The following is a 19,974-nucleotide window of genomic DNA, read 5'->3' as shown; positions in this document are numbered from 1 at the left end:
ATATTACAAAATGATTTCGCAATTCTTACCTTGAATTCGTAATCAGCGACCCCGGAAACCCCCAAATTACCCAAATTTGACATGAATGTTATTTTTTGAAAATTTGGTCTGCCGTCTTGGATCCGCCATCTTGAATTTTGCAAAATTGACCTCGGCTCCGTGATCAGGGACCCCGAAAACCCCTGGATACCAAATTTGGCGCGAATCTGTTATTTTTTGAAAATTCTTGATAACTGACCTTAATTGACCCGTTTTTTTAGGTTGGAAAAAGAACCATCAATTCTGACGCGGATTCACGTTCGACGGGGTCTTAACCATATAAATGAACATTTTAATATAGAAAAAAAAATTTGTGTTTTTCCTTGCACTTTTTTGCGAATTTTTTCTATTTTTGACCTGTTTTTTGAGGTTAGGAAATTCGTGATCAGGAGGCAAAAATACTACGGATAACTATGTCGCATGAAAAGTACATACAACTTTTTGTTGTGTGGCTGTGTAATATTTAATTAGTTTTTCCTCCCAATCATCCAACTTTGCTCACTTCTCGATTTTCTCAAAATATCTATAATATTTAAATATACCACATTCTATTTGCTATTTGCTTTTTTACTCTATTTGTACTCTTGTAAGTAGTTGTCTAATTCAAACAAATTTTTTTTTTCTAAACAATCTTAACAATAGAGTAAAAAATAGAGGGAAATAAAAATGCAAGATATTTCTTTGTCTGATTTCATTATTTACAATTTTTTCAATATATTAGGTACTTTTTGTATTACTTAATTATATTTATACATATCATTTTTAGTTTATATTTTCGATAATTATTTATTACTAATTGTTTACTAGGTATTGTTGTGGTATTCATTGCTAGTTCGGGCCTGTTGCCCATAGATAGTTGTTTCTCGCAATATGAACAGTTAGATATCTTTTGTATACCTAGATTTCTGGTATCAGAGATCATTGACTTTGTTTGATAAGGTTTTTTTCAGAACAAACGTTTTAATTTGTTTTTATTAAATACCTTTAAAATAAAATAAAAAATAACACATTATTGGAATCTAAACTAGTTGGAATTTTACTTTCTTCTTTTTTTATTAAATATTACTTGACACTTTTCTATAAACAAATAGATAATTATCTAACCAAAATTCCGGAAACTGAACCATTCTAAATAAAAAAAAACGCACTAAGATAGTCAAGATGACAAAAAAAAATAGGAGATGAAAACAATAAGATCCCTTGCTTCTTTTTTTTTGTCAAAAAATTATTACGGCAAATGCTCGCCAATAACACAAAAATTAATGTATTTAAAATCCCGTACATTTTTCTTTAGCCATCTCAAGTAGATTAAAAGAAAATTTTTAGTTTTTTCCATGTTCAGTTTGCGTCAGCTACACTGCGTGCCGCAGAGCGCCTCAAATTGAACATGTCTCATAAGAATAGCTGTAGCGTCGCTATTTTGTACTATTTACAAAAAATATTTATTTTTTGAAAACTTGAATACGTGGTTAATAACATCCTTGAATATTATTATCCTCTTACTTTTCCTTCCATTAAAAGAAAAATCAAAATTGTTTATAACCCTCAATTTAGTTTAATATTCAAGTTCCAATCCGACTGCTACCACCATTGTAATAAAAATGGTGATGTTAATTAGTCACTTTGAGGTTTCATGGTCTTGTAGTAAACAAAAATTAGTGATACATTAGAACAATTGTACGTATACTGGGTGTTAGAAATTCATATCGGGTGCTCAGATTATTAGCTTTGTCCTTATTATTCCTGTAGTAGGTATAGAGTGAATGCTATGTCTAGATCACTACGAATTTGTTTTCATAAATTCCTTTTTTTTAGAAAAAGGGAACAAATTTATTTCTAATTTGTTTCTCTAATTTTCGACTTTATATTTAGAGCAACATTTTCATTAAATGATTTGTAAATGGTTTATTCTAATATTAATTAACTTTTTTTTACAACTAATCAGTGATGGCTCGTCAGGTGACGCAAGTGACGCACCGCTTCACCTAAAATTTCCGTTTGGTTGCACAATTTAAAATTATTTTTAATTTTATATAAATTTACCTAAATTAAGTTATAATTCCATATTGAAAATGTATTATCTTTGTTTGTTTAATTGTGCGGTGAACGCCTTCTAAAAAAACATTGCCTTCGTTGAGCACAAACATCAACCTCGTACCGTACAACGTTTAGTATACGCAAGTGACGCAGATCGAAACAGTTTGAATTCCCCTTCTCTTCAAAACGTTGTTTACGCCGGCTGTCATGGCAACGAAGTGGCCAACATGGGAGAAATTTATGGTGTGGGGGAACGAGTGACGCAGATATTGAAGCAGCACTGTCATGTCATCGCCCATCGCCTGCCTTTAAACAGTTTATAGTGTTTATACAATACACGTCGCCCAGTGCACGATTATAACTTCTTAGTTAATATTTGTTTTTTATAATAATTGTAGAAATGTTTCCTATGTATGATCCAGTATGTATTTTATTGGAAGCGCCATTTTCCAGATGGAAAATTGAGGACAAGCCGAACTAATATTTATATTTTTTATAAAATCCAAATGAGGATCCTTCTCACGAACGTCAGTTTTCGGAAATATTGCAAATGCAACTAAAAATTTGGCCTTGAAAATTTGAATTTTTGCCTGCGCCGCTTTTTTTTCTTTTTAGTCAATCAATGAATATGCTTCACCTATTTTCAATGTCACGAACCGCCACTGCAATTAATTTTGGTACTTTGATAGTGTAACTACTATTGAATATTCGGCCTAATAGTAAGAATTTAGCCTAATGAGCAGAATATTTGTTACTAGCCGTTACCACCTTTTGTATTTTTGTGGAGACATGGTTTTTTGATTATTTCTCTTTGTTTCAGTCGGCGCAGCGACGTATCCGCGCCATGGTGCTGCAGTCGGTGGTGCCGCCGCAAGGGAGACCGCGCCAGCCGAAACCCCAGAAGGACCCCAGCCTGTCTGAAGCTGCTTCGACCGAACAACAACAGTAGTACCAGCTAGCATCGTTCACTGCCTGTGCATGGGTTTATGCATACCCTATTGTACACGAACATCTCGAGGCCTTCCACTAGCGCAATATCGTCCTTCCATTAGTCGAGCATAAGTGTCGTTGCACGAGGAATCATCATTACTTGCGGTTACGAGGAGTGCATTTCTTTTTCGGTGATGATCAGTTTACCGTGCAGGATGATGTTTTACACCAACGAAAACCAATTACTTTTATGTCGGTTCAAGTTTAATATGTTCTTCAATTTAAAGCGATTAGTTGCCTTTTTAAATGATTAAATGATAGTAGTAGTTATGTTGTTTCTTCGCAGTTTGTCGAGAATATTAGGATAGTGGAAAGTTTAGAGAACGGACTGGAATACGGTATGTTGAACTTTGTGCCCAATTACTACAATCTACCTCAAGAAATCAAAATATATTAGATTTTTATAGCCATAGAAATTTCCGTTATGTATACAGCAACCAACCATAGAAACCTCAGAGATACAACTACAGTTTTTATTATACATTTTTTACTTACACACTTAACGATTTATAATTTTTTTACTACAAAACTACCTGAACTTATGGACTACCAAAGATGTAACTGATTGTAAAAACGTGCGAACACGACTGGCGTTCATCCTTGTAGTACAGTTATCGTGTTCGGACGTGCGACCACTGGATTTTGACCACTCGACTTCGGCCCACCACACAAAAACAGATCAACCATGCAACAAAATTATCGAAAAACAAAAAAGTGAAAAAAAAAACAAACACATGAGAAAAATCGATCGATCGATCAGTCACCGTTACAAATCTTCTGAAGAGTCCCAACAGCACTACATCAAAAGGCGAAAAGTTCCTCTGCAGAAAGGAGCGGCGCGGGTCGCGACGGCCCGGTCCCCGCGGCCCGCGCCGCCGACTAACGTGGCTGTAAACGTTTTTTTGGGAGTGAATGTGAAAACAAGAGCTTTAAGGATATTTGATATATAAGTTACAGTGTATTGTTGTGCGTGTCGCAGACTGGCGGTGATGCGGGCGGGGGGACGCCCAGACCAATGGGGACTGTCACAGTGAGTGGCGCCCCGCCGCGAGTGCAACGATACCTCGGATACAAAACAAAAAAAAAACTATTTAAAAACGTGTGAATGTGAGAGACATTTTTTAACTATTATATTATTGTTAGGCGATTGTTAAAATAATGTTTTGAAGAGGGGCGCCCTGCGCGCGCCGCCCCTGAGATATTATTTGTTAGAAGGAGCGGGGCGGCGCGTCGCCGGTCCCGCAAGTGGTTGTTGCAGAATTAACACAGATGTAGGACAAGTAAGGCTCGGCCTTATAGCGACCTGATGCCTTGTGTCAAGGTCGGTCGTGGTCCCTGATAGTACAAACTTGGGAGGTATAGATGGGCCTGTTCGCGCCCTCCGGTGCTCGGCCACCGGGTATGTAAAAAAAAATATTTTTGATAAAAATTGTTTGTTGGGGAGGATATTTTTTGTTAGATTTTTAAAAATTTAAACGTTTAGCGGGGTCGCTATTTAAAAATTGTGAAAAAATGGATATATTATTATATGATATATATTTATTACTTTTATGTATAAAAGAAAATTTAAATTATTTGTACAGATTTATAAAGTGTGCCAAAGTGCAAGAATGTTACCAGAGAGCTGCTTTTATTTATAAAAACGTTAGAGTAAAGGGTACATGTATTTATTTCGGCAGATCGAGGTTCATAAATCAAGATTTGAAGCACTTGCCCATTACATTCGGGATTCTCTCAATACACACACTAACACACGCCAACGCAAAAGTGACGTTTTTTATGTTTTTTTTTAATTTTCGTTCGTAACTATTCGGATACAATCATACAATCGTACAAAACAAACGACTTCTAGTACAAACGAAGAGTCTAGTTGCAGACGTATCTAGTTGTTCAATCCATTATTTCACACAATACTCGTAACATCATCCAGTCGAAAAATAACAAACAAACAAAAAAATCTAACGCGTACACACTCGTCTTTCTCTACACGTCAAAATTATTATATCAAAATGGACAACTGAGCAAACCCTTGACCCCCCAAAACAAAGAGAAAATTACAAAAAAGCAGGCCGGCCAGGACAGCTCACCGACCACGCACGCATCCGCCGAATTTCCTTAAATTTCCACATTTCGAACTTCACCAGTCGGGGTTTTTGAAAACTTGTATTTTCGGTAAAGTGCGCTTCTCCCAAACAACCACGAAGGTCGATTGGCGTAGATTCAAAATTTTATAATTAAACGTATCGAACAAATTTATTGGCTCCAAACAATATTGATGCCAGAATATGACAATTGAGCCAAATATGCTCAAAATTGTTTCAGCTGCAATTAAAAAAAATATTTTTTTTATTTTCAAATTTAACATGATATACATGTTTTCAAAATAAAAAGTTACACCACTGGCTGAAATTACGTACATAATTTTATTGAAATTATACAAAATACTAAAAAAAAACAGTGTAATTAACAATTAACAAAAAAAAAAAAAGATTTTACAAGTTGTGAAGATGTTTTCAAGATATTTCCTATACAGGATGTCAAGCAAAATTATGGTCAATCTTGAATTTTGGTTGGACTAGCAGAAAGAATGTTGCAATTTTGTATAAATTTTTTTAAGATCACCCTGTAGTTAGCTCTTGGAGTTGAATTTTAAAATTTTTCCTTAAATTTGAATAATTTGGGGTAAAAGCCGCTTTGGAAGTTCTCATCGATCTTGGACCCCTAAAAAATTTATGGGTGTACTATTTTTTCGTCACTTTTAACATTTTCCTAGTTTCTAAGTGAAAAAGCCATTCTTGTTTGATACTGATACAATAAACCCTTTTCAAGATAAACGTGTTTATGTTATGCGTTTGTTACACGTGTAACGCGTTTATGCCATGTTGCATACTATTGTCGACGTATAATAACAAATACAAAAAAAAAAAAACAAAAATTAATCGTTTATGCAGCAAAATAGTATGGAATAGCGAAAGTTATCGTTTTTTGTATCCATAAAAAGCAAGTATATCTTTCTCACTTAAATTTGACAGTTTCAATAATGGTGACAAACATTAAAAAACTAGGCCTATAAAGAGTGACCGCAAAAATTGCTCGTTTTTTCATAATTCGCAGAGAATTAAAAAAAATACATAAAAATATTTTTTTGGTCTCAAATTACTCGTCGTAAAAAATTAAGATGAGCATAGCTTTTAGTTTTTTTGAAATTTTTCAAAAATCACCCCTATTTAGGGGTTGAAAAGATGCCCAAAATGAAGAATTAAATATTACCAATAAATATAAAAACTATTAGCATGTGAATTTTTCTATCGAATGATTCTTCATACAAAGATTTATTCTCATGACTGAAATAAGCATGTTGAATTAGAAAATCCACCCTTAAGCGCGCTCAGTGGGTGGAATCGTCCTCAAAAATAGAGAATATTGGATATAATTGTAAAAATTCCAAAAAAAAAATATATTAAGATAATTCATATGCTAATAGTTTTTATATCACTTGGTAATATTCAAATTCAATTTTTGGCATTTTTTCAACCCCTAAGTGATTTTAAAATTTTCAAAATACTAAATGCTATGCCCATTTCAGTTTTTTACGACAAGTAATTTGCGACCAACAACATATTTTTATGTATTTTTTTTAATTCTCTGCGAATTGTGAAAAAACGGGCGAAAATCTCAGGTTTTTTGCGATCAGTTTATGATTTTTAAGTCTCAATTTCAAAAACTAATAACTTCACAGGATGAGGCCGAATTAAAAAAATGTATACCAATATCGAAGAGTTGACCCACATTTTCCGAATACCCTGTATGTAATTTTGGCCGGTGGCGTAACATTTTTTAATTTTAAATAATTTATTAATTGGTTAACAAAAGTATTATTATTAATTTGAACTTAAACCTGTAATATATTTTGTTCAATTTTTATATTTTGGTCTGGTACCATTTGCTTTTCTTCCTTACAACATAATGTAAATTCTATAATTTTTTTTTTCAAAGTTCGCAGTATTTTAGAAAAATATTTGTCGGTGAACTTTAAACGTAATTTTTCAACGAGGTGTTCGGTCCTTGACGATATTTGGGTGAGGCGCGCCAACATAGTTTCAGTTCACCCGGGTGATTTATCTTAATGGTGGTTGACTCGGTCTGGCGCCTGTTGGTTTTTTGTTGGAAGACATCCATTTTAGAGCATTTCCAGATTAGATTTCGCAAAAAAAAAATGTTATCTGAGCTTCTTTTCAGCCCGACCCAGTACACGTAACGACTAAAACGCATATGAGAGTCATCATAGCTTTCATACACTAGTAACGGACCCATAATTAGTCGATTTAGTAAATAAATAGTTGGCCGCCCCAAGACGCGGCCGACGATTGGTATCAATATCAATGCTATATAAAACACATATATGTTATGGTATAATAGTGCCTAACCGACGTCCCGTTTACAGACTAACTCCGATCGGAATATTTGTCGAGAGCGAAAGGTCGGCCTCCTTCAGATGTTTATAAAGTTGTTTGTGACGTCGTGGCAAACTGTGGGCATTATAGATGTGAGATACATAAGTAAATGTTGTTGTAAAGTTGTAACCGAGGCGATCTTTTGCATGTTCAGTTCAAATTTCGTTTCTTCGTTAGAACATTAACCTTAAATGTTGTATGTCAATATGTAATATCTGTTTGATGGCGAACGGTCGGATTTGTTCACGTAAATGGGATCAAATATCTATAGTTATAGTTTTGAATTATAAATGCATTTCATAATTATTTCATTATAAGTTTGTAGATTAAAAACCGATTTCTGGAAAACAGCTAATGACAGAGGCTACATCCCAATTTAGCTATTGGGAGGCACCCCCACGTCGCGGCGTCCTCTTCATGGGCAAACAACGTATCCATTTAAATATCACCAAAGCTATAGATTATAAAACGGTAACCGGCCGATATTGTTTACTGGCATTGTTTTAATTGTTAGGCTTGCAGCAGTCACGACCGGTAACGATTTTTTTTTATGGTTTTAATGCTTAGCAGCATGGATAATTGTGTTTCTAACAAACACTGCAATTGTTCATGTTATTTTATTAATTGTGTTGTTTATTGATTGAATTGTTCAAAGGCCGGTGACCTGTTGTATGAGTAATTTTTGCTGGTGCTAAAAATACGTTGGCAGGCGAAAAGCTTCGACGGGAGGGACGGCGACACAACGGGGTGCCTCTTGGTTTACAAGAAATCAGAGTCATTCTATAGTATAGTACATGTATAATTCTTCATCTGGTAAATTTTATAGTTTTGTCTTTATTTGAGTGTATGATTATTTTGAAACACTATAGTTTATAGTTCATGTTAATACACACGATGCTGGACGGAGACTGATGTGCAAACCAGCCCGCTGTAGAATTAGTACCTTAGACCCGGATAACTGTACGGTTTCCAGCCAGGTTCATAAAGCAAACTTGTTGCACAATAGTTCTTTTTCTAATGCTGAGACACGACACTTTACCGTTTAGTATTGTACACTATCCGATCTAAGAAGATAACTACCTCAGTAATTATATATTTCTATAAAATTAATTTGTTGTTCATGTTTTAATTGGGTATCAATATAAGTTTATATTTTACTGGTGAATGCTATTTGTACAACACGGTTCTATTAGTAAATAGTCCAAATTTTCGTGTCAGTGTGCCATTGTTTTTATATCGTGATGCGACGCATTAACTGTATGCTTCTATGGCTGTTCTGGGTATTAACTACTATTTTTTCAGGTGCTTTGGTAACCGTTTTCGTTGTTACCGTCGAGTTAATACCTACTACACGAGTGGTATATTTTATTACATACATCAACATCTACAACGCAGTCCATAATATGAACATATAAAAATGTTTTTCTCAGGAATTTTAGCTCAGGTTATTTAAGTGACATAAACTTGGAAGTTTTTTTTTGGTGTGGATTTTCTCCGGCCGGCTATCGGCTTGCCTTATCCATTATTAGATTTTAGAGCCGGCCGGAGTGGTCTGTTTAAAGATTAAGAACTGTTACAATAGAGTTTAATATTTGTTATAAACAGTATGTAGATGATGATGGCGATAAAATACAATAGTTGGACATGTGGTTTTTCTGACTAATGTAAATATTAGCTGTTCGTAATAAATTAAACACCGTAGATGAACACCTCTGCGATGTTTAAAGCTGTTTGTATTCTTCTTTTCAGTTTACCAAGAATGTTAAGCAAAAATGGCATACTTGAATCCAAAGTATTTATGTTACACATTTTGTCCGATAACTTCAGTTAAATAAATAGTGTTCCCTTAAACTTCGTTTTTTTCTTTACAGACCTAATCCTACTTGAGCAAATCTTGTGAATAACAGATTATTTTGCAAGAATAAAAATACTTAGAAAGAGAAAATTCATATGAAATTTACTTTAAATAAAATAAAAACTACAAAGGTAGTACAAAGCTGAAGATGAAGCAGTGTCAAATATTTGGAGATTATACATTTACAGACATATAATATGTTTGTGATGTATGCAGCCATGCACACTCATGGCTTGTGTGTTTTTTTTTAATAGAAAAATTATTCATTCCAACTGTGCAACTCTACTGATGTGGTCATTGTAGCAGGTGCCACTACACTGGTATGCCATAACTTTGACAAATATTTGACAAGTGAGGACATACTTTCGAATATATATCGATATGCACGATCCTCACTATGCAGCATTAGTTTTCGTTTGATAAATTTTTTACTAGTGACCGAATAATCTCGTGCCAGAATAATTTTCAAAATTGTTTGCCTTTTCAGTTAAAGAGACAGTAATAATAAACATTTTTAGCTAATGTCTTCAGAATGTGAAATTAAAATTTTTTCTAGACAAAATTCATTGCATTAAAAAATTTTAGAAATAGAAAAACTTTCATTTCCGTACTAAACTTGGCTCCACGTTAAATATTGTTCGCCAATTGTACATGACCAAAAACAATCTTGAAATCGGGTACATTGTAACATGTGGCCCACCATCAGAGTTTAATTAGAGTTTAGATAACAAGTATTTTTTTCACCAATTGCTTGTCTATGAAAATTGCCACAAAAATTAATCAACATTTGTCATAAAATGTAAACATTTCAGTCAGAAAATTGTCCGATTAAAATCGGACACCCTGTATAATAACCAGACTCGAACTTATCTGTGCTAGAAAACCTCATTTGGTACCTTTACACTTACGCTCAATCGTGAGGGACTGGAGCGCCCCGTTCCAATCACATGCGAAAGCTTGTTAGTGTAAATGTATATAATCGCGCGGTTCTTAGACGTGTCAAATCCTGCATTACTTCGCCAGTTGTTTTCATGCGGAAATTTCACGTAAGGTAAAGTTTACTTCGATTTTCACGCGGCCTTGTGGAGTTTACTCTTAAAAGGCGATAAGCACTTTTTAAAATTTTTTAATATAAACATAGCTACCTAGGATTCACATATTTGTAAGCGTTTTTGTATTTTTTTATAGACTATGGCAGATGCACCATATTGGTCAAAAGAAACAATTACAAATTTTATTGAGCTATATAAATCCTATCCATCTTTATGGAAGTTTAAATCTAAAGAAAAAAAAAGCCATTTTTAATTTTCTTTTTTTGTTTATAATTTGTTCCATTTCGGAACAAACCGTCTATAAAACTGTTGAAATTTTTAACACTCCACGAGCCACGACTATCGCGCGAGAAACTTGACACTTTTCAATTTACACTAGCCGTGTTATCATGTCACATTTCACCGCGCAGGCAGTAGCGTGCGATTGGAGCGTGTCAATTTTTAACAACAAAGTTTTAGAACGCGACACTCAGGATTGCGCGAAAATACGCGCGATTGGAACGGGGCGCTCCAGTCGCCCACGATTGAGCGTAAGTGTAAAGGTACCTATTAGAAATGACGATTCCTACGCAAATTATAAAATGTGTTTGGGAATGAACAATTCTGATTCCCAGACATTAGGATAACATAACTGCAAAGAGGTATCGCGGCATAATATGCAGTAAACTGGATATCTCCTCGGATGTCTGGTCCCCTGACGTTGACAATAGGTTGAAATAGTTCAAAATACTTATTAAGATAGCAGAAACGAAAAAAGGTAATATTAGCTCCATGCTAATGAACCATTAATATACAACATAGAGTGAACCAAAGAGAATTTTCTCAATATTGTACGAGAGTAGCATAACAAACAAACATACGTGGCTTCTCCAGTTTAATCGGAGACATCTGCAGACATATTTATGCAACATTTATTACAGATGGACCTTTGGATTACAGAGCAGAATTTTTTTAACTCATATTAAAGTATTCGGTTGAATTGAAAGGATAGATATTCCATTTTAACACTATGCTGCCCTCATACAAATTCCAATACCACTCGTCACGTTCGATGTGGATATACCTACGAGACGTATTGATATTGAAATAATAAAATCCTGCATTATGTTCTCTTAATACAAATGTGCGCGTTCAATTTTACCTAAAGTTATCAGAGTAGCAGAAGTTTTTCAAATTATATGTAGAAATCGTACACAATATACATACCTATAAATAGCAAATGAATACCGAGAGTTTCGAGTCCACATTTTATTTATAATTTCCATCTTTGCTCGAGAGAACAGACTATTATTAGGGTTATAGAAATATGAAAAGGTAGTTTGTTGCAGGCACAGCATCTAATAAGAAAGTTTAACTCCGTATGCATTCCCTTGACTTCAAGGTTTCGACAGGGTAACAGACAGAGGAAGACAAAAAGTAAACACGACAAAGCATTTATTATGCAGATGCATTGGCGCGGCGCCGTAAAATGAAAATGAGCATTTACATGCCCCTTTAGTTAAAACTTTATTAGTTATTAGTACTCAAATTGCTTCCTGGACTATTTAAAACTCTCAATAGACCTTTTTAGTAGTGACATCACATACGCTAAATAATAGACAACCCCCAAGGATCCTTAGACAACCCTATAGTGCACACCGTCATGCAGAATTTCTCGATATTTTTACTAGATCGATTTTCGACCTTATGTACTTTGGACTTAAATGCCAAAAAAATGTCTTTGTCATGACAAGTGACAAATTAATGAAATTATAGAATTTATAAATTTAAATTTATAGAACAATATTGACTTTTATAGTAATTAATCAATTAAAATTAGATCAATGTTACTAAGCATGCGCATTAAAAATAATTTCATGTAAGCCACAGGATATCATTCAAGAAACGTTTGGTATTGGTTAACTGTTAAGAGTACGTCTGTAATAAGCTACTTGAATAAAAAACACTCCACAAACACACTGACACAACACAACACCAAGAAAAACAATAATAATACTTAGTAGAACTAGAAAATGCTAAGATTATTAAATAAAAAAAAGAGAAAATACGCTAATATGATGACAGCGATGACATATCAACAAGATCTCACCTGCGTATTAGGCTATTCTTTTCGAGCATGCGCATTAGGAATAACACGACTAATATTAAATTCTTACTTTATTTAAATTTTGGAATATTCTTTTCTATCGTTTTTTGTAATTTTTAAGCACATTAGTGTATCTATTTTACCAAACACGTGTTGGTTGTTCTTAAATACTTCTAAATCCTTGTAAAAATAAATTAATTTGAAGTTCTTCATTTCTATAGTATCTATCTAAATAGTACACAAGAGTCAGATTTGGCCTGTATTTCAATTTCAACTATGACAAATTGTTGCGGGTTGCCTAAATATGTGACGTCAACTAAAAAAATTTATTTGTTAACGCGAGGTCTCTTGGTGTAAAAGATATTACAAACCACAATTTTTCAATTATCGCTAAATTGCCACTACTATATTTATGTCGGTAATTGGTCATTTATTTTCAGGACTACAAAGCATCAAACGATTTTCCACTTTAGTCGTTCGCTGGGAGTTCTTAAAATAACACGATTAGCCCTTTCAGGTGCTACTACCCCGAAAATGGAATACTCCATGGAGCAAATCGATAAGTACTTCGATATTTTCGACTATATCGTGTTTGCTGCGATGCTTATAGTTTCCGCGCTTATCGGGGTATATTTTGCGTTCTTCGCCAAAGTTAAACAAAACCATATATGTAATACTATAGTAGTATTATATATATGAACAAAACACAACCTCGGAATATTTGATGGGCGGCAAGAGCATGGGTATCTTTCCCATATCGATGTCGCTCATTGCTAGGTAAGTACTTTTGCCTATGTAAAAGTAAAAATATTTACGTTTGATATCAAAAAAAAACTGTCATAGAGTATCTCAATTTAGGTATAGGTGCATAGGCCATTAATCCAGTAAGTAAAAAATAACTGAAGGTTAAATATATTTTATTTAAAACAAACCCTTAACCCTTAAAAGTCACATTTGGGGTGGACCACACTAGTGTGAATTGGAATTTTGTCAACTTTGAACCTTTATGTCTTGATTATTTAACGAAAACATAACGTATTTAAATTTTTCAAAACTGGGATAAAATTTTTCGAGAAATCGAATGATGCAATCAAATTTGAAACAAAAATTAATTTGTTAATAAAAAGTGCGATTGAAAAAAGAAAATATTTTTCGAAAAATTATTTTTTTTTAATTTATATTTTTTATAAATAATGGACTTCCTTATTTTATACATAGGAAAAAAAATATCTTCCAGAATTGATAAAAAATATATATAGTGTGCCATTTGAACAGAAACAGTTGACTATTATAATAGCAATGTTGACATATTTATTATGTTACCATGGAGACGATCTAATAATGTCATTTCATAAAGATTGAGCGGCGATTTAAAAATATATAAGGTTTGTAGCTATTTGTTAAAATAAAAGAGATACAGGGCCGCGAATGCCAAACTGAATCACCCGGTATATTTTCTAGTTATATTATTGTATTACAATTGCTGAATTAAACTAATATAAATATTATAATAAATGCAAAAATTTTCTTTAATGGGAATATCGAGTAGATATTGTTTTATAATATGTGTACAATTACTTAATAAACCTCAATTTGAACTTAATTATTGGTAAAAAATATTTATATTAGACAATATTATTAAACGCATTATTGCACAATAACAAGAAATGTATCAACTTACCTAACAAACTGAAATTGTTTTTTATATTGAAATTTGAAAAGCCGATTGACAGACGCTCTTGAAATATTATAAGGTTAGGTTGGTACGCGTGGATTTGCATTTGTCCGAAATCTCAATAGTTCAAAATAGAATTTACCGCCAAATTTTGCTTCCGTTATCTGCGATTTCTTTCATTTGTTGAAACTTAAACGTTCCACGAAACATTTTAAATTCAATATATTTTTATGCACGCAATAAATTCAGAATTATATTTTTTTATATATTACTGTTAAAAGATAAATTAAAACTGAAAATAGGTTAATAAAAAACCCTTTTGTTTTATTCAAAAGGCATTAAAGTATATTTCAATTTTCAGCTATATATCTGGAATAAGTATTTTGGGCATTCCAGCCGAAATGTACACCTACGGAACCCAATTTTGGATGATAATAGCATCAGAAGGATTTGTCTCATTAGCAATGGCTTATGCATACTTACCAGTCTTCTACCAGCTTCAAATAACTTCTAGTTATGAAGTAAGTACAATTCATCGTGTTAATAGTCCTAATAATTGAAAAATTTCTATTGTTTGTTTTAAGTATTTAAATCTACGGTTTAATCAGACTGTTCGTCTACTAGGTTCAGTATTATTTTTGACTAAAATGTTGTTATATATTCCTATTGTCATCTACGTACCTGCGTTAGCTTTTAGCCAAGGTAATAAAAAAATAACAAGTGTGAACTTTCATAATTTTATTTATTTTCAGTTACCGGCATCAATCTGCATCTAGTCACTCCCGTGGTGTGCATCGTGTGTATCTTCTACACTACCCTGGTAAGCACCTGTTTAGTATTCTAAAAACTATTAACTATTCTCTTATAAAAAGTCTTATGTTCGAATTGTCCTGGAGAACGAAAGCGATGGCTTATAAGGGTAGCATAACAGATAACATTAGTGAAAGAATTAACATGTACCATAATTATTAAAGCATTGTCTTATTGTTCTACGCCGTCTATTAATCTTATTCTTGATCGAAGCATATCTTCGCAGGTTTAGAGTTTGGATTTCGTAGAGAATTCAGAGTACAACAGATCCATGTTAAAAACCACTTGAAATTTTGATAGTGACTTCAAAAATTTGTACTTGTACAAAAATATTGAAAGTGACGAATAAAAAAATTGCTCATTGGTCAAAAACATTGTAGAATTTAAGTGTTATTTTTCTGAGGTTGGTAAAAATATCATATTTGTTCTTAAAAAAAGATGACATGGTTTTGGATAATTATGGGTCAATTTTATCAAAGCACACTATCAAAGCACCATTTGGACTTAGAAATGGAAAATTTACACAACATGCTATTAATTTATATCTAATTTAATATCTATAAAATCATGGACATCAGAACAAAATCTTTATGCATATTTTGTGGAAATACATACATTTTCCGTTTTGCTAGGGAAATTATATATCAGAATAACAAGTTCCAGTCACAAATTATTTACAACTTACCTATCGTAGGCTAGAATACATTGTTGTCTACCAGATTTACATTAATGACTTATTTGAGGTATAGTGGAGTAAAGGTAGCTTAAAAATATACATTATTTCGGACTAATTTGCAGAGCCTTGGATTTTCAAAGATTATTTTAAATCATTCAAAAAATTTCAAACCAATTATAATCAAATTGATACTATAGGAGTTTTCGAGGTCACTGAATAAGAATATAATGTTAAAAAATAAAAATTCAAAGTGGCTGATCCAATATGGCCGACTTTTTTTAAACAATTTATTAAAAAAATGACAATTTTCAAAGCAATTTTAATCTAATTGATATTATATGGGTTTTCGAAGTCGCTGAACTCTTTTTCTTGTTATATCGGAAAATAAAATTCAAAATGGCTGATCCAATATGGCCGACTTTTTAAAAAAAGTTATTTAAAAATTACAAATTTCAAAGTAAATTTAGTTAAATTGACATTATAGGGGTTTTTGAGGTCTCTGAACAAGAATATTATATCAGAAAATGAAAATTCAAAATGGCTCATCCAATATGACGACTTCTTTAAACGATTTATTTAAAAATTACATTTTCAAAGCAATTTTACTCATATTGATATTTTTAGGATTTTTCACATCATTTAACAAATATAAAATGAAATCAACTCTTTAAATTTTAAAGAAATTATGATGTTTAGAGTTCTGCAAAAAGTCAATACATACAGGGTGTCTCATAATTAGCTGCCAACCTTGAACAGGCCGATTCTATGATCAAAACTAAGTAAAAAAGTTCATATGAACATGGGTCCGGAAATTGCTTCCTAAGGGCACAGGGACCCATTGAAAAGGGAGGAATGGAAATCATTTTTTTGCAATATCTCTCAATCGCGTTGTGATAAATGAATGAAATTTGGTATACACAGCTAAATTTTGATGAGCAATTTGATGGACTAATCCATTTATTTCCACAAGGTCCATTGGGGTGGGTACGGGGGGGCCCTTGGTACTTTGCGTGTGTAACTTTTTCATCTTTGACTTTTTAACAAATTGGACAGCAAATTACGTTTTCCCGAACTGTTTTACGTTAAAAAGGTACTCTTGTTTCAAATTGTTATCTTTAACGGTTTCTGAGAAAATCGCTCTTGAATTAATCCCACTTTGGTCAATTTCATAGTAATTTAAACAAGAATAGACTTGAATATTCATTGGTCTACATTAATACATAACATATTTATGGTAGCAAGTCAAAGAAACACACAATCATAAAAACAACAATTTAAGAAAATACAAACAAAGCACTAGACTAATTAAAATACACATTGACCTAACAATAAAAATTACTTTGTAACATAATAAATGTCAGAGTGAAAGCAACCACTAAAAGTCATGAACACTATCCAATATTATAGTAACAAAAAAATAGTTTTTTCGTTGATTATACTTTTTTTAAGATCATATAGTTTGAAAATATATTGGTTAAACAAGCAAAAAAAAATTTTTTTTTAGTATTATTAGTTTATTTAACAACAAATTTCATCGTTTTAGAATAATTTTTTTTTGTTTTTCTTTAAATTTTATTATGAATTCAATGTTTTAAATAAAACAAAATGGACCATCTTTAAGTACAGTTTTCAAGCTTCAAAAAAAAAATCCCTGTAAAGTTGCAAAATTATATTTTGAACTTTGTCTCTTTTTCGAATTAAAATTTTAAGATTTTTTTATTTCACACTATTTTAAATGCTATTTCAAGAGTAATCTCGGAAAGTTCATCGAGTCTTGCGCGCAAGTGCCGACACTACATTTTCGTACGATTTACACAATGAGTACAATTTTATTTTTTTTTACAAAAAAAAACAGTTATTGTTTTGTTGAAAACAAAATTGTTTCTCTAAGAATTTATGTCAATTAAATTTAGTCTTTTAAAACATAAAAATAGAATATAGGAAGAAGCTATTATTATTAAAAGATGATAATTTTTTCGAGTTTATTTATAGCTATATATTAAATTTTTAGGGAGGACTTAAAGCTGTAGTATGGACGGACACAGTTCAAACTGTGATTATGTTTGGAGCTCTGATAATCATTATATTCATGGGGACAGCTAGTGTAGGAGGTTTTAGTGAACTTTGGTCCAGAAATGTAGCAGGGGACAGAATAGATTTTTTCAAGTACGTATAACATGAATATCTAAGTTGTCTGAAAAAAAAAAGATTTTTATAATGTTCGTCATAAATTTTAAAATATTTTCCCGTCCTTTGCGCGATTTTTAAATTCAACGAACTGAATAGTTATCACAAATTAGTAAACTTATCTGAATTTAGGATAAGTATATACATATTTTTTCTTTTATTAGTTTTGATTTGGACCCTACAATAAGACACACCTTTTGGACGGTAACGATAGGCAATTTTTTCTCATGGATGGCATCTTGTTCCGTCAATCAAGCGATGGTACAGAGGTGTCTCGCTACGCCGTCACTTCATTCAGCAAGAATGTAAGCCTTGGCCCTCGTAAAAACATGTAATATTCCATAATGTCTTTACAGAACTGTGGCCGTTTTGGTGATTGGTATCGTGGCACTGGAATCGATGTGCTCCTACATGGGCCTAGTCATCTACGCGTTTTATTATAAATGTGATCCCGTCACAAGAGGAGCAATCCACAAATCTGATCAGTTGCTACCATATTTAGTGATGCAGATTGCCCAAACCATGCCAGGATTAGCAGGATTGTTTGTGAGTGGAGTTTTCAGCGCAGCCTTGAGGTAATCGTATATTAGGCTTAGACGAGGGCAGCTCAGTGGCTTACTTCTGAATATTTCTTCTATTTCAGTTCTATGTCTACCGGCCTGAACTCCATGACGGGCGTGATTTTCGAGGATCTGATAAAACCCCGGATGAAAAAACCTCTTACGGAAAGCCACGCCAGCTTCTTAATGAAAGTTGTAGTAGTGATAATAGGCGGTACATGCGTCGAACTTGTCTTTGTTATTGAAAAGATGGGTGCAGCTCTAATCCAAGCTTCTGGCAGCTTAGGCGCGATCACTGGTGGTCCTTTACTCGGCATATTCTCCTTGGGAATGTTCTTCCCCCAAGCTAACTCATACGGAGCCCTAGCGGGTGGTTTGATAAGTGGCGCCCTCATTACGTGGATTTCGATAGGAACACAAATGAAAATGGCGCAGGGTCTCATCAGGTTCCCTCAAAAGCCTGTCTCCGTTGAAGGATGCAATGCCAACTGGATAGCGGAGTATTTAAGTTTGACGTTGTCACCCGACGCTACTCCTAAACCAGTTCAACCCCCTTTCGCGCTGTACAGGATGTCGTATATGTATTACACGGCTTTAGGAACTGTTACAGCCCTGACCGTCGGGTTATTAGTCAGTTATTTGACAGGGTCAAATAAGGGCAAAAAAATCCACAAGGATTTAATTTCACCTGCCGTTTACAGATTTATGCGCGAAACTAGCGATATTCAAGTCACCGGCAGTGCCGACACAAGTGGGAAGATAGAGTTAAACACGGTTACCTAACGGATAGGAAAACAATTAATTTAATTTATTTGGAGGTATTTTTACAAGTTATGAAGCGACGCGTCACCTTACGAGCCGCTACTGAAATGTTGTATGTCACTTTGTGGGATTTGTTCACGTAAATGGGATCAAATATCTATAGTTATAGTTTTGAATTATAAATGCATTTCATAATTATTTCATTATAAGTTTGTAGATTAAAAACCGATTTCTGGAAAACCGCTAATGACAGAGGTTACATCCCAATTTAGCTATTGGGAGGCACCCCCACGTCGCACATTGGGAATTTTTGTATGGAGGCGAGGAAAAAAAGTTTTTTTTTTAAATATAGTAATTTAATGACTGCTGTAATTTTATTTATACAGGGTGTAACTAAATAAGTGTAAAACATTTAAGGGGGTGATTCCTCATCGAAAAAAAGATAGGATCTTTCATATAAAGAAACTTCATTGGAGCATCCCTTGTTAAGATACAGCCCCTTAAAGGGGGTACATAAAATTTGTTTAACAATTTTTTTCACAAGCACTAAACAAGTTACAATATTGAAATTAACCTGACATTTTCTACTACCAAAAAGACACTTAGCCAGTAATTTATTTGGTTTACCCCATGGTTGTAAGGGGTGGAAAACGCAACCCCTAAAATTTATTTCCAACGTAATTTTTTGTCTTATTATTTTTTTACCATTTAAAAAATTATTTCCGATAGCCTGTTTCATTCTAAAAAAAAATGTCTCTTGAATTTTTTGCCCAAATTAAACCAGTTCGCAG

The 19,974-nt window shown here is 33.2% G+C and overlaps 2 protein-coding genes across 2 annotated transcripts in view; both read left to right on the top strand.

The window, feature by feature from the left end:
- The window catches only part of LOC108909429 (insulin-like growth factor 2 mRNA-binding protein 1), a 307,897-nt gene extending 303,355 nt beyond the window's left edge, over positions 1 to 4,542 (top strand). The window contains exon 10 of the mRNA XM_018713762.2: positions 2,897 to 4,542. Coding sequence (XP_018569278.1) covers positions 2,897 to 3,025 — 129 coding nt within the window. The 3' untranslated portion in view covers positions 3,026 to 4,542. The remainder of the gene's footprint in view (positions 1 to 2,896) is intronic.
- An 8,457-nt stretch (positions 4,543 to 12,999) lies between these two features.
- Positions 13,000 to 19,232, top strand: LOC108909427 (sodium-coupled monocarboxylate transporter 1-like). Its single transcript, XM_018713759.1, has 9 exons — positions 13,000 to 13,168; positions 13,212 to 13,290; positions 14,550 to 14,709; positions 14,773 to 14,890; positions 14,941 to 15,008; positions 17,686 to 17,840; positions 18,026 to 18,166; positions 18,218 to 18,436; positions 18,505 to 19,232. The coding sequence occupies exons 1-9, from the start codon at positions 13,048 to 13,050 to the stop codon at positions 19,202 to 19,204; spliced, it is 1,761 nt and encodes a 586-aa protein (XP_018569275.1). The 5' UTR covers positions 13,000 to 13,047; the 3' UTR covers positions 19,205 to 19,232.
- The last annotated feature ends 742 nt before the right edge of the window (positions 19,233 to 19,974 follow it).

Source organism: Anoplophora glabripennis, unplaced genomic scaffold (assembly GCF_000390285.2).
Source record: "Anoplophora glabripennis isolate ALB-LARVAE unplaced genomic scaffold, Agla_2.0 scaffold337, whole genome shotgun sequence".
NCBI lineage: Eukaryota > Metazoa > Arthropoda > Insecta > Coleoptera > Cerambycidae > Anoplophora > Anoplophora glabripennis.
Note: the sequence above shows the minus strand (reverse complement) of the source record. Positions and strands in the feature narration are given on the sequence as shown.